The sequence below is a fragment of the Eulemur rufifrons genome, chromosome 6 (genome assembly GCF_041146395.1).
Source record: "Eulemur rufifrons isolate Redbay chromosome 6, OSU_ERuf_1, whole genome shotgun sequence".
NCBI classification, from domain to species: domain Eukaryota; kingdom Metazoa; phylum Chordata; class Mammalia; order Primates; family Lemuridae; genus Eulemur; species Eulemur rufifrons.
In genome coordinates, this window is record NC_090988.1 from 80,763,520 (window position 1) to 80,778,172 (window position 14,653).

At 43.4% G+C, this 14,653-nt stretch overlaps 1 protein-coding gene across 3 annotated transcripts in view; it reads right to left on the minus strand.

Annotated features, from left to right (window-relative positions):
* Positions 1 to 14,653, minus strand: part of PAMR1 (peptidase domain containing associated with muscle regeneration 1) — a 73,382-nt gene that overhangs the window by 45,536 nt on the left and 13,193 nt on the right. For all 3 annotated transcript variants that reach the window (XM_069469821.1, XM_069469820.1, XM_069469819.1), the window contains exons 2-3: positions 7,517 to 7,693; positions 3,337 to 3,465 (exon numbers count right to left, since the gene is read on the minus strand). In XM_069469821.1, the coding sequence (XP_069325922.1) occupies positions 3,337 to 3,465; positions 7,517 to 7,693 (306 nt within the window). The remainder of the gene's footprint in view (positions 1 to 3,336; positions 3,466 to 7,516; positions 7,694 to 14,653) is intronic.

Sequence of the window (14,653 nt, forward strand, 5' to 3'; positions counted from 1 at the left end):
CAGATCAAATAAAACATTGGACATAAAGCGCTTTTCACAGTTCCTACTATCCAATGCCTAACAAGTGGATATGTGTTACTTATAAATAATTCTTTCCCTCCTACGTCAGCCTAGAACAGAAGTAAGAAACTCCCTCTCCTTTTCCTCTCACCTTTGTTCATCTCACTCCCACGCGACTTCTTCAACTATTTTCACTCTCATATCTTCAGCTTCTATTAATACCTCTACTGGCACCTCCCTCACATCAGCTTACAACCCTGCTCCAGTCTCTCCTGTCTTAATCTGTATTTTTCCACAACTCTATTTACTCGTGTAAACTCTCGCCTTATGTTTCCCCTCCCCTGCTCGATTAAGCTAATTGAAAAATTGTCTCTACTATTTGTCTCCATTTTCTCCCCTTCGAATCTTTCTTTATGTGAAACTGCTATCGCTAAGGTCACTGGTCACCAGCTAGCTGTCAAATACAAAACCTTCCTTACTGTCCTGATCCCACTTGACCTTGCCGCCTTATTTTGACCCACTCTGCCCCCAGCTTCCAGAAGCCTCCTCCCTCCTGGTGCTCCTCCCACCCCTCTAACTGTTCTTCCTCACCTCCTTCCCTGTCTTCTCTTATTTTCCATGTATGTTTATTGTTCTTCCCTCTGCCCTTGGCACTCTGTTCATCTCATGCTTCAGCCTGTGACCCCCATACGTATATCTCAAGTCTCCAAAGTTCTCTTGAGCTTAGACACTACTTCCAACTGTCTCCAGAGTCTCTCGTAGATGTTCAAATTCCAGCATGTCTCAAGTGGAATTCATCTGTTCCCCCACCACCAAACCTCTTCTCTCTTATTATTCTCTTAACAGTTGATCTATAGAGCTGGTCAAACTAGGAACTTGAATGGTAAACTCTTGAGATTCCTCACCTCCACATTCAGCTGTGTCATGGTTTCCTGTCACTTTTACCTTTGCCCTTCTCCATCCCCTGAACCACTGAAATCATGCTCCTAACTGCTACCTTTCGATGTGGTCTTGACTCCAGTGTACCCTCCATACGCCGCTGCAGTTACCTGTCAAACGTCACTGCCCTGATTAACCATCCAGTGCACACCGTCCACCATCCTGAGAACAGAGTCTGAGGTCTGAGTCCCGGCACACTACGCCTTTCACGGTCAGAGCTTGCCTACCTTTCCACTGTCACCGCCTACCTTTCCACTGTCACCGCCCACCACCCCCTAACACCATCACCGCACCCTAATCACACTGGATGTCACATGCTTCCCCGAACATACCTTGTATTTTCACACGCCGACCATTCTATTCCCTCTTCTGGAATATCTTCCTGTTTCACCCACATCTGAGCAAAGGCATAGCTCAACCATCACCTCCTCTCTGACACTTTCTCTCCCCAAGTCCCTGTGATAACTATTCTCTTATCTAGTTCTCAGAGCACTTGGTCCATACCCTACTTTATGACTCTTCCTTGGCTTCCCATAGCACTTGGAATAACAACTGAGTTCCTTACCTAACTTCCCTACCTACGAGGCCATGCCTGACCACACGCCCACGTACCACTCCAACCCCATCAAATTCCCCTTCCGCATTCATGTACACGGAGAAAAAGTAACCTTCCATATGATCCAAAACAGGGAAAAACCCAAAGTGATCTCATATAGTCCAAAGTTCAATGTGAAATCTAAAGTGGTGCACTATAACTCTAATGATGTCTCTCTTAAACTCTTATTGAAAGTAGTTTTATTTCTGGACCACCTACCAACTCAGCAATTAAGAAGCCTATAGAATACTGACATATTGATTGTGTTTAATTGGCTTTTATTATTGCCAGGCAGAGCACTAAGTGCTTCTCACGCATTATCTCATTTAATCCTCAAGTCAGCCTTACAAGGTAGGTAGCATAATTCCCATCTTTTATGACTTGTCCAAGGTCACACTGGTAGTGATGGGCAAAGTCATTATTCAAAGCCAGGTCTGTGTCATTCCAGAGCTTTGTTCTGATCGTTATATAATACAGTTTTCATAGAACAGCTGCCGAAGAAAGATCAGGGTTAAATCTTGCAACTAACCTACCTGGAACATAATCTGCCAAGTACTAAATTAAATTTTACTAGAAACCACCTAAAATGGCATTGAGGTTTTAAATCCGCTACTGAAACCAGCACTTTAAAACTTTTCTGTATTCTGGATAATTTAACTCCCAAGTTCACCCTGAAGTGCCAGCAAACCCCTTCACCTCTGGGGATACTTGGGTTTCTCAGCTGCAGACCCTACACTTTATCCTTAGCCCTAGAGTCTTAAAACTGGTGGCATTTCACTACACATTGGATCAGGCAAAAATTACCAATAACACTGCATCCTCCATCTCTGTAAACTGGAAATATCATCCACAGGAGTGAAGTTAGACTGTATGACCATTCTGACTGTTTCTGGTTCAGACAGAAAGCATATTAAACAAGTTTAATGAAATACCAGCAATTTGTACATTCCTCCAGACACAGACTCTCAGAGGGATATTCATCCATCAGGGCACGGCAGAGGCGGATCTAGACTGAGCACAGGGTTAGATTTCCATTCCATTGTCAAAGAATTATTGAAACTCACAAGAGAACTTTTATAAAGATTAAGTAATTCTTTGAGATCAAGTAGCTCCCAGAAAGAATCCCTTTCGTGGGACAAATGGCACGCTGGCAATTTGCTGTGGGTTCCAGGAATTTAACTCAGGATTCAAGAAATTTACCCACAGAAATGCGTAAGTAAAATGCTCTACAGACAACATTTCTGAAGCCTATTCACCGTGTGCCGACCAGTGCTACCGCACGACTGCTCTGGAATGGACGCAGGCAGGCTACGTGCAGAATGCCTTGGCTTCCCTTACAAAGGAGAGGTTGAAGAGCAGATATAAACCTCCTGTGGCCAACAATTCAAACCGATGTCCACAATCCACACCCACCACATAGAAACATATCTTTGTTTTTATAGTCTTACCTAGAAAACCCTCTGGCCACAAGCTTCCCAGAACTCAGATTCCAATAAGATAAATATTAGAGACCAGCCTGAGCAAGAGCAAGACCTCGTCTCTCCTAAAAATAGAAAAATTAGCCGGGGATGGTGGCATGTTCCTGCAGTCCCAGCTACTTGGGAGGCTGAAGCAGGAGGACTGCCCAGGAGTTTGAGGTTGCTGTGAGCTATGATGATGCCACTGCACCACTCTAGCTGGGCAAGAGAGCAAGATTCTGTCTCAAAAAAAAGATAAAGATAAATCTTAGTCCCCTGTAAGCCAAGACTTTACGCTTTACGACGGCGTGCACTGGAGATGGAGCTGGCTCCAGGTCTACTTACGCATGCAGTCTCCTCCGTACCAGCCCGCCCGGCATTCTGCGCAGTAGAACCCCTTCACGTAGAAGTCGTCCAGAGTACCCCCCCACGAGCCGTTTCGGCAGCTCTTGCAGTTTTCAAAGATGGTACAGCCTGAAACATTCCCAAGAAGAGGAGTGTTGGGTTAAACACTTTCAGGTTCTGGTCGGCTGCGTGAGAGAGAGAAACTGCACCTTCTCAGGGCCCTGTCTCAACACAGTGTGCTTCTGGACCCAGCAAGGTGCCAAACCCCTAGGAAAAACTGCTCATCCCAAGGAACATGGCAGAGTCACCAGAATTCAGACTGGGAGATTTAGCGCGGTGGTCCGAACCATCTTCCCAGTTAGTGGATGATGTTTTAAAGTAACATGAGTAGGAAAAGGCAGAATCTCTTAATATAGTATATTTTTTCTTTATATAGATGTGTTACATGTGTATTGCAGAATATTTAGAAAATTCAGACTATCAAAAAGAATTAAATAAAAAAATACCTAAAATCCCATCACCCAGAAAAAACTATTGCTAACACTTTCTGAGTATAAACACATGCAATTTTTAAAACTAGGCTTATGCTATATCCTGTACATTCTGTCTTTGTAACTCACTTTTTAATTTAATAATAGATAGTAAATATTTTCCTGTGCCATTAAATAATCTATGTCACGTACTTCTATAACCAAAGTATGCCGTTGGAAACAAGCCGAATGCCTAACAATAGGCTCACCCTGCAAGGTGTCACCAGCAGGCCACACCAGAGAGTCCGGAGTGACTCTCCAGCGAGGACCATTTTAAAAACATTGTCTCTTAAAGGGCTAGGGGATAGTGAGAAAAAGCAGAAATAATTGAACCCCACTTTTCAAAACCAAGAACTCAGGTCTGTCTCTGCTGTTGTTCAGCTGTGTGTCCTTGAGCAAATTGCTTAAGCTCTCTGTACCTGAGTGTCCTTATCTGTCAAACTGGGATTAAAAATTGCACCTACCTCTTAGCACTGTTTTAATCTTTAAATTAAATTAGCATTTGTAAAGTGCCAGGCACATAGAGAGTACCCACAAAATATGAGCTATTATTATTATTTTGCTTTCCCATAACTTCACTTGGTGTATCCCTACCACTGCATATGTCATGCTTAGTGTCAACAGCTTATTATCCGTTGACAGATTTAAGTCAGGGACTATATCTCGTTCAACATTATATCCTCAGCACCTAATGCGGTGGCTGGCAACATAGTAAGTGCTCAGTAAATATTACTCAAGTGAATGAGTGAATGAATGAATGAATGGATGGCTGATCCAGGCTTCTGAACTGCTAGGGATAAAAAACATTTCTTTGAGCTGATAGCGTGCTTCTTTGCTCTGGCTGAAATTAGCTTTTCCTTGGCCTATAGTGTATATGTGTGGTTTCTGTAGGAGAGAGACTCGCAGCCCTCTTTCCACACCATCCTGACTTCGCTTCCCCTCTTCCAGGGCCCCCTCCTACCAGAGAAGATGAGTTGCTGAAACAGTCAGCCCTGCATATTTGTGGGTTCGGCATCCATGGATTCAACCGACTGTGGATGGAAGATACAGTATGCACGGATGTGGAACCCCAGGGTTCTGCAGGGCTGCACAAGGGACTTGAGCATCTGTGGATTTTGGTATCCATGGAGGTCCTGTAAACAATCCCTCATGGATGCCAAGGTATGACTGTATGATTTGGCAAATTCCAGTAGGTCATATGAACTATAACTGGGTCCCTGTGGGGTCACTGTGCCTTCCATGGGCCATCTGCACTCACGTGCCGATTTCCCTTCTTTAATTCCCTATATAATTGCCACCGAGGATGCAGATGGGCTGAGTCTGCCCTCAGCAGCCCTGCCAACGCTCTCTTTCAGCACAGTCACATCAGGGGTCCTTAGGTGCAAGCCACGAAAACCAGCCAGGCAATTAAGCTGAACGAGGTTATATTTAAAAGACACTAGGTATAGAAATGATAAATACTCAAGATCATGTATACCCTAAATACCCTGACTTGATCATTACACATTCTATGCATGTAACAAAATATCACATGTACTCCATAAATATGTATAAATATCATGTATCAGTAAAAGAGAGAGAAAACGACACTAGGTAGCTCACTGAGTTGCCAGAAGGGCCAGGGACCCAGTTGCAGAGGTACATATTCTAGAACCTCAGGAAACCACATTGGTCCAGTGAGGGCCCTGGTGCCACCAGATGCTACTGGAAGTCACCATCACATCCCTGCCATTGGTGGCCTGGATCTTGATCCTCCTGTACCACTTGCCACCAGCAGAGAGAAGATCATCATCTATCATAATGATAGAAATGCAAACTAAAACCATACTGAGATCCCATTTCCCACCTATGAGATTGGCAAGCATCAAAAATGACTCATTCTGTTGCAAGGCTTTGGGAACACAGTACCCTCATACACTGCTGGAGTGCATGCCAAATGCATGGAGGAGAATTTGGCAAAACCTGGAAAATGACATCTGCACCTTCCTTGTACTCAGAAGGTCCCTCTTCTAGGAACCTACCTCAGAGATACACTGCAAAAGTACTAAATGATATATGTCTAAGGGCAGTCCCTATAGTATTGCTAATAATGACAAAAGGCTGGAAACAACCCAAATGTTCATAAACTCCGGTAAGTGCAGATATATGCAACCATTCAAAGAAATGAAGAACATGGCTTTACACGGATGTGGAGTGAGCTCCAGCATATATTGTTAGGAGAAAAAAGCAAGATGGCTAGCAATGTTTATTGTTCTCTTTTGTGTAAGAACGGGAAAGATAAATATATATATATACATATTTGCTTATATTTTCAAACATAGAAACAGAAGAAAACAACAAATCTATTTGTATATCAAATAGGTGGCATAACACCACTGAGAAAGGAATTCTATCAGTTGATTTGATTTTAAAAAGTAATATTTTGACTGTATATACCTAGTGGTGTAGACTCTAAGGCCAGCAGTAACCATAAAGAAATAATCACTAGAAGTTCCCGTCTCATGTGAAGACTCTTTCACGTCACTGCGACCATCTTCCAAACGTCCGACTCAAAAGCCAGAGCATCATCCTCGACTTCTGCTCTTCCTTCCCTGTCCTTCCCCATCCAGGCAATCCCAAAGTGTAGCCAGCTCCACCCCAACAGCTCTCAAATCCCTCCACCCTCTCCATCCCTAGGGCTTCTACCTTTATTAAGGTCCCCATTATTTCCCTCCTGCCTCTGGTCGTGCCCCTGCCCCAATCCTTTCCCCATACTACAGCTAAAGAGAAAATCCACTTTCCTCTCTTTACTAAAAGATCTCAATGTCACCGAAATATCTTCAGGATATAGTCTAACATCACAGCACAGCTTACACAGTCTCCGGGATCTAGCTCCTGTTCCCTCCTTCAGATTGTTCTCTTAATCTTCTTTCTCCTCCTCTCTTCCCCTCCCCCCTCCCATGTACACTCTCTTGTGCGCTCTCTCTTTCTCTCTTTCTCTCTCTCTCTCTTTCCATTTTTCCCATCAGGTACACACTTCTCCTGCCAGACAGAGCTACTTGCAATTTCCCAAACCTCACACTTCCTCTTGCCACAGGGCCTTGGCACATGCTATCTCTGTGGCTTGACCTCTCTACCAGATCCCCTTCACCCTTTCCAGTCTGCTGTTTCCACCCTCAGCGTGCACACCACGTTCCCCAGAAAGTCTTCACGAACCCTCCTCCTGCCTGCCTCCCATTCCCATCCACGCTGCCCTGGTGCCCTGTGCTTCTCTGTCAAGCGCTTACAGCGCTGTGTGGCTATATGGTAGCTGCCCGTTCTCCATCTGCCCTCTAGGCTATGAGCTCTGGGAATGCTGGAGTGTGTCTTTTTTTTTTTTTTTTTTCCTAATCATTGTATTCCCACTACCTGACATAGTACATAGGAGCTATTCAGTCTGCTTGCTAAATGAAGGAATACATTCACAGCTTTACAAGTTTAACACCAAAAAGAGTACAGACCTGTTTAATTTCCATGCCTGTAGTTAGACTGGGCTAAATTGTGTCACTTTTAATAATCATGGCACCACGGCCTTCTGATGGCTGCCTGCTAGAATTCAGGCATTCAGCCTGCTCCCATTCATTACCTCGGACAACAAGAAGTCAACCTGAGGTCTCCCATTCCACACTCACCTGGGTGGATCAGACAGGAGTCACACTCGTTCTCCTCATTCCTGCAGCAAGGGATGGTGTAACCCACGACTTCCTTCTTTCCGGGGCAGACGCACTCAATCTGATCATACTCACAGCACTCCCGACACATGATATTCCACTCGGCTCCAGGGCAGGCTTCATTAATGACAGTGTACTCTGAAATGGAAAGCCAGCAGGTAAGGCCAGGTCCCGGCAGGGAGTGGTAAGATCCTTAAATATTCTACTGCAAGGAAGCAACCTCGTCCTACTAACGCGTTGTCCTGCCTGAACGAGAGAGAAGAACCTCTAGTGAATTCTTCCTAGGCCGATGTCCACAAAGTGAGGTGGCCCACCCCAAGGAGTATTCAAAACCATCCATTGGTGCACAGATGAAATTCATTAGAACTGCTATTCATTTTTATTTTTATCTTTTAAAAAAAAGAAATCATGTTTCCTCAATATATCATCTAATTACATTACCAGCAGAGCATGTATATAATTTATAAACAAGTACACATCTCTTGGGTATCTGTGCTCATTTCTATTTTTGTTGTAATACATCAGGTCACTGCTTACAGCTACATAGGTTGCGCACTGCACAACTCCAGGGGGAACCATTGCACTGCATAACTATACAGCACAGCCCAGGCATGTGGGCCATGAAAAAAGTTTGGAGATCAGTCTCTAGACTAGGCCATTCAAGTGCAAGGCTGGTTGCCAAGTAGAGGCTATGCCATTTCTTCCAAACTTGGCTCCTCAATTTTGCAGCATGCCATTTTCATAGTACCTTCAAAGCTAAAACCAACAGAAAAGACAAAAGTACCTTAATTAGTATGTTTGGGAGAATTTCACTGTTAGACAAGGGTGAACTCATTAGCCCAACTTCATTCAGTCCCCAAGTACAACTGAGTGTCCTTTCCCGTGAGAAAAAAGTATCCCTTTCCGGGCAGGATTTTTTCTTTCTCTTTTTCTTTTTTTACTATACCTTAAGTAAAAGAGAAAACCATCTGGGCAAAAGCTATATGAGGAATCAATCAGAGATTGCCCAGAGGAACTCAGGTTAAGAAGCAGGCCTTCCAAATTGGACTTGCTCTGCTTTTTCCTTATTCTCCATTTCTAAAACTGTGGTGCAAAGATGACGATTAAAGCAGAAACAGGTCAGATATTTGACAAAGAAAGTGAATCTGGAAAGGTCCCCATGAAGCCTTCCCTACAAACTCCAGGCTGAGAGCCCCAACACGCACTGTAGGCCACATAAATGGGCCCTAGCATCTGCGCTGGCCTTTACACTCTTGCATTTCACAGTCTGGTTTTCTATTTTCCTTCTCAAATGTGGAACTCTGACAAGGGGGTGATCATTTTTAATGTGCCAAGTAGAGCCATTTAAAGAAACTGTCCCCATGTACTCTCAGCCTCGGGTCACAAGAACATTCTAGTACAATAGAAAGGAACCGCTTGCATAATAAGGGACCATTTCTTAAATGGAATAAATTTAGTCTTATGAAAAATTTGCTTTTTAAAATCATTTTTTTCTAAAACATTGGTGGACCAGGAAAGATGCCCCCATTGGCGTTTGGGCATGAGTGGCACAGATCCTCATGGCGTTGTCACCACTAGGTCTGTTTCCCCCACGACCGTGTGAGTCCCTTCAGGGCAACCACCACGCCTTTCTTAGCTGAGCTTCCCATGTTTCTATGGTAGCTGATGAAGTGAATGACCTGAAATCTAGATGAGAATTTGATGGTTATAAGTGAGGAAAAACAGAAGAAAACACAGGCATAAATCTCCATCCATGATCTTGGATTTGGCAATGAATTCTCAGACATGACACCGAAAGCATGAGAAACAAACAAAAAATAAATGAGACTTCATCAAAATCAAAAACTGTGCATCAAAGGATATTATGAAGACAGTGAAAATACAACCCACAAAATGGGAGAAAATATTTGCAAATCATATATCTGATAAAGGTTTAAAACCCAGAACATAAAAAAAAAAAAAACAACTACAATTCAACCACGAAATGACAAACAGCCTAATTAAAAAATGGGCAAATGACTTGAATAGGCACTTCTCCAAAGAAGATGTATGAATGGCCAACAAGCAAATGAAAAGAAGTTCAACATCACGAGTTGTTTGGGAAACACAAATCAAAACCACCATGAGCTACCACTGACTAGGATGGCTACAATCCAAACCACACCCCCCCCCAAAAAAAGAGGAAAACAAGTGTTGGCAAAGATGTAGAGAAATTGGAACCCTCATGCATTGTTGACAGGAATATAAAATGGTGCAGGTGCTATGTAAAACAGTTTGGCAGTTCCTCTAAAAGTTAAACATAGAATTACCACATGATCCAGCAATTATACTTCTAGGTATATATCTAAAAAATTGAAAACAGGGACTCAGAGATACTTATATGCCAATGTGCATTCACAATAGCCAAAGGGTGAAAACGTATGGTGAAGAGATGAAGAGATAAACAAAATGAGGTCTATCCACACAGTGGAATATTATTCAGCCCTGAAAAGGGACGAAGTGCTTATACATGCTACAGTGTGGATGAACCTCGAAAACATTATGCCACGTGAAAGAAGTTAGAAACAAAAGGACAGATATTGCCTGACTCTACTTATATGAAATATCTATAATAGGCAAATTCATATGAGAGACAAAAAGTAGATTAGAGGTTACCAGGAGCCAGGGGAATGGAAGGATGGATGGGGAGTTATTGCTTAGTGATTACAGAACTTCTGTTTGGGGTGATGAAAAAGTTTTGGAACTGAAGGTTGCTCAACAGTGAGAATATAATTAATGCCACTGAATTGTACACCTAAAATGGTTTGAATGACAAATTTTCTCAGCCTTCTCTGTCCTCCCACTCCTCCTCTGATTAACCGCACTCTACTCTCATTACTCCTTAGCTCTCTGTCCCCCCTCATTTTATATTTATATCTCTCTATTGCTAAAGTGTTTTTGTGTGTCCCTAACACCCAACGACATGCTGACCACTCTGAATTCTTGATAAATGTGGATTGATGAACTGTAAGATGTCACTCTACTGATACTTATTACTAAATTATAACATCCTGACTTCTTTTCTTCTTTCTCATTGCAAGTAAAATATCTAAAAATTCTACTAACTCAACACAGCTTTCTTTTTTTTATACATAGCTTCCTTTAAACACAGAAAAAAACAATTATGTTTCCAAAGGCCAAGAGAATGAAGGAAAGCCATCCAGTTAGGGAGAATACCATACCCAAAGGCCAAAGGAGGGAAATTAACACAGGCCATAGGCACAGGGCAAAAAGCAAGCTTGCTTGAAAGAAGCAAAGATTACAAATCCTGGGCCAGGCATGTTGGCTCATACTTGTAATCCTAGCACTCTAGGAAGCCGAGGTGGGAGGATTGCTTGAGGTCAGAAGTTCGAGACCAGCCTGAGCAAGAGTGAGACCCTGTCTCTACAAAAAATAGAAAAATTAGCCAGGCGTGGTGGTGGTCAGCTGTAGTCTCAGCTACTTGGGAGGATGAGGAGGGAGGATCGCTTGAGCCTAGGGGTTTGAGGTTGCTGTGAGCTATGATGACACCACTGCACTCTATCCAGGGTGACAGAGGGAAACTCTGCCTCAAAAAAAAAAAAATTATGACTTCTGGGCAAGTTATTTTTCAGATCACATGCTCCTACCTGTATTCTCTGTGCCAAAAGTTTTCCTGGTGGAATATGTATTATTGGTAATGTACTATGGTGTGTTAAATCCATAAGATATGGCCAAAATTATTCAAATTAAAGTCAGTTGCAATAACCAAAAACTGACAAATTTTATGTTTATATATAAAAATATATATATAACCACAATTTTTAAATGTTAAAACAGTGGAGGGGGTGAGAGAAAACAAAATGGTTAGAGGCAAAGTACTAGAGTCAGACAGACGGGGGGTTCAATCCTACCCCTGCTACCTGCTTTGGCTAAGTTACTTTATGTCCTCAGCCTCAGTTTATTATCCAGTAAAATGGGAACAGTTTATTCAACTCAGGCCTGTTGAAAGTATTAGACAAGATAATGTTTATAAAGAGCTTAACATAGTACCCAGTACATATTAAGTATTGAATACCTTAAAAATAGTACAGAACATCCATGTTTGTCAAGGGTCTTATTTTTAAACTGTGTATCATATCGGCTCCTGCTTACAATGATCAGCTTTCTTCCCACTGCACATCGAATAAACCTCAAATGCTCTGCCGCAGCCCACGAGGCCTTTGAGGGCCTGCTCCCTCCCCACCGCACCAACCTTTTCCAGCCAGTTTCCCACCTTCTCTCAGTTTCTCAAAACCACCAAGCTCTTGCCCCGCCCAGGGCCTCTGTCTCAGCTGTCAGGCCTTGGTGGAAACAACACCTGTTCAGAGAGGTCCTCCCGGCCTTCTCATCTGAAATGCACGCCCCGCCCCTCCCAGCCATGGTCATCTCCATCCCAGTATCCTGTCTGCTTCCTTGCATGGCCCTCAGCACAATTCATAATAATTTTCTGTTTTCATTGACTTGCTTATTGTCTGTCTCCCTTACGTGCCTGTGACCATAAGCTAACAGGAACCACATCTGACTCACTCACGGCTTCTAGGGCAGGGCCAAGTACACGGAGGTGCTGATAAATATCTGTTGAATGAATCTGGCCTTAATGCCTTAGAGCTACCCTTGCCTAAACAGTCGAAGATTTCCAACCAATGGGTCCAGTTTGGACCTAGGAGCCAGGAGAGCCGGCTTTGCCCCTAATTTGCTATCAGAGCTCTGGCGCTTCTCCGCCCATGGCCAGGTGTCTAGAAAGGTGGTCCAAGTTGCCTGCCTTGCCCCCATATTCTTCCCTTCCAGCCCTTGTGAGCAGGGAATACACCTGGTGGGTGTGGCTCCTGTCTCACACCCTCCCTCTGTTCACCCTGGGGCAAGCACTACATCCTTCTAGGTTTTCTAAGAATTTATAAATATGAGTAACTTCTTGAAGTGGGGCACTGACAGCATAAAACTCATTTGCAACCCTTATGGGACTTCGCACTTCAACACGGGAGGCCAAGGAAGGTTCACTCCACTCCCGCAGCTGGCAAAGCCTGCTTCCCGCTAAGCAGCACGGTTGGTCACCCTGGCCTGTCTGTGGGATTCCAAGGCCCTCCCTATTACCCAGGAATTGATTCCCTAAAACACTTTCATTGGCATTTCTCTTTAATAAGCAAGCCCACCTCTGCCCTCTTTGGCCCATTATTAGTAACTTTATAAGTAACAACCATCTCAGTCTACGGAAGTGACCCCAGGGAATGTTGGCAGAAGGGATTTTGCAGATGGGAGGACTTTAAGAATCTTGAGATGGGAGGAGTGTTCCGGATTTTCCAGGGGGAACCAAGGTAATCACAAGGATCCTTACGAGAGGGAGGCAGGAGGGTCTGAGGCAGAAAGGCAGATGTGCAGAAATAGAGGCTGGGTGATGTGCTTTGACGATGGAGGATGGAACCACGGCCCAGGGAATGCAGGCAGCCTATAGAAGCTGGAAAAGGCAAGGAAATGGGTTCTTCTCTGGAACCTCCAGAAGGAATGCGGCCCCGTGACCCCTTGATTTTAGCCTTGTCAGATTCTTTTCTGATTTCTGATTTCCAGAACTGTAAGGTGATAAGCGCGTGCTGTTATAAGTGACTAAGGTTATAGTAATTTGTTACAGCATCAATAGGGGACTGACACACTGGGACTTCTTAAAAGGAAGGTTAACCCACAGCAAGTCATTCAACCACTCTGTTCCTCATTTTCCCCACTGAACACGGTGCAAAGAGTGTGAGTAAACTGACGCATTCTTTCTTTCCACAAGTATTTACTGAGTGTCAGCTATGTCCCAAGCAAGAGGCTGGGTGCAGGAATGCAATGGAGAGAAACACAGACGCCATCCCTGGCCTCAGGGAGCTCACGGTTTAGTAGCGGAGGCATCGTTCAAATGACCCCACAAATACACAATTACAAACTGTGATGGAGAAAATTTAGGGTGCCATGAGAATGAATGAATGGTCATGAAGGGGCATTAGCACCAAAGCTACAGACCCTCACAGGGTTAGGGAGGTTTAAATAAAATCACAGAAAGAAATTGATCTATTTGTAAAAATAAGACCACATCCCAGGATTATGGAGGTGGCAGGTAGAAGTGATGGTTTTGATGGTTTTGTGACTTGGCCCCTTGCCCTCTGGCCTGACAAATCCACTGCCCCTCCATCTCCCCCAGCTTGAGCAGAGACAGGAAAGTGACCCCCAAAATATTTATGTAAAAAGCAGATACATGAGATATCCTGTGAGAAGTATTTCAAGTTGATCAGCTAAAGAGATTTAAAAATGCAATAAACAGACAGGAGCAACATCCTGGATTTTTTTCCTCCCTTTATTAGAATTACAATGGCCCATTGGCCATTTGGCTTCAGCTGTACAAATTTCAGGGAATTTCAATATGGTGCTATGGGCCAGTTCCAGAAACTAGGATTTAGAGCAACACCGACAGCAGTAGAAGTTATTGAATGTTTTCTTATATGCATGCTAAAGCACTTTAGCATTCCTTTAGCTAAAGTGCTTTTAAACGCCTAACAATTTAATTTTCAAAATGATCCAGTGAGGTTGCTAATATATTTTAAGTTAAAAGTCATTTAGCCCAAGCCCTCCAGGTTACTAGTGAGGGAAAATGCTAAGTAGGGAAGAGTTGATCTTATTTATTGAACCAAAGAGAAATGCCAGAGAATCTGTTTTAGAGAATTAATTCTGGGGGACAAAGAGAGGTCCACAGAATTCCAGGGCTGGAGGGGAGGTGAACAACCCGGCTACCGAGGGGGAAACAGGCTAGGACAGCCTCCAGTTTTGCCAGCTATTGGAATGCAGCAAACTTTCCTTTGCTTTCCATGTTTAAAAATAAGCCTTATAAAAGCTGAAAATGAGTTTTACACTGTCAGTACTTCTCAGTAAATCAGCACAAATAAAGCATTAAGAACCCATAGAGCACAGCCCTGGGGTAAACTGAGGCACTGGGAGATGAAGCTCACAGAAGTCTGAGAGCTGCACATGTTCATACATTCATTGCTAATTCTTCCATTGGATAAAATATTTATTTTTCTCTATAAAACTCCT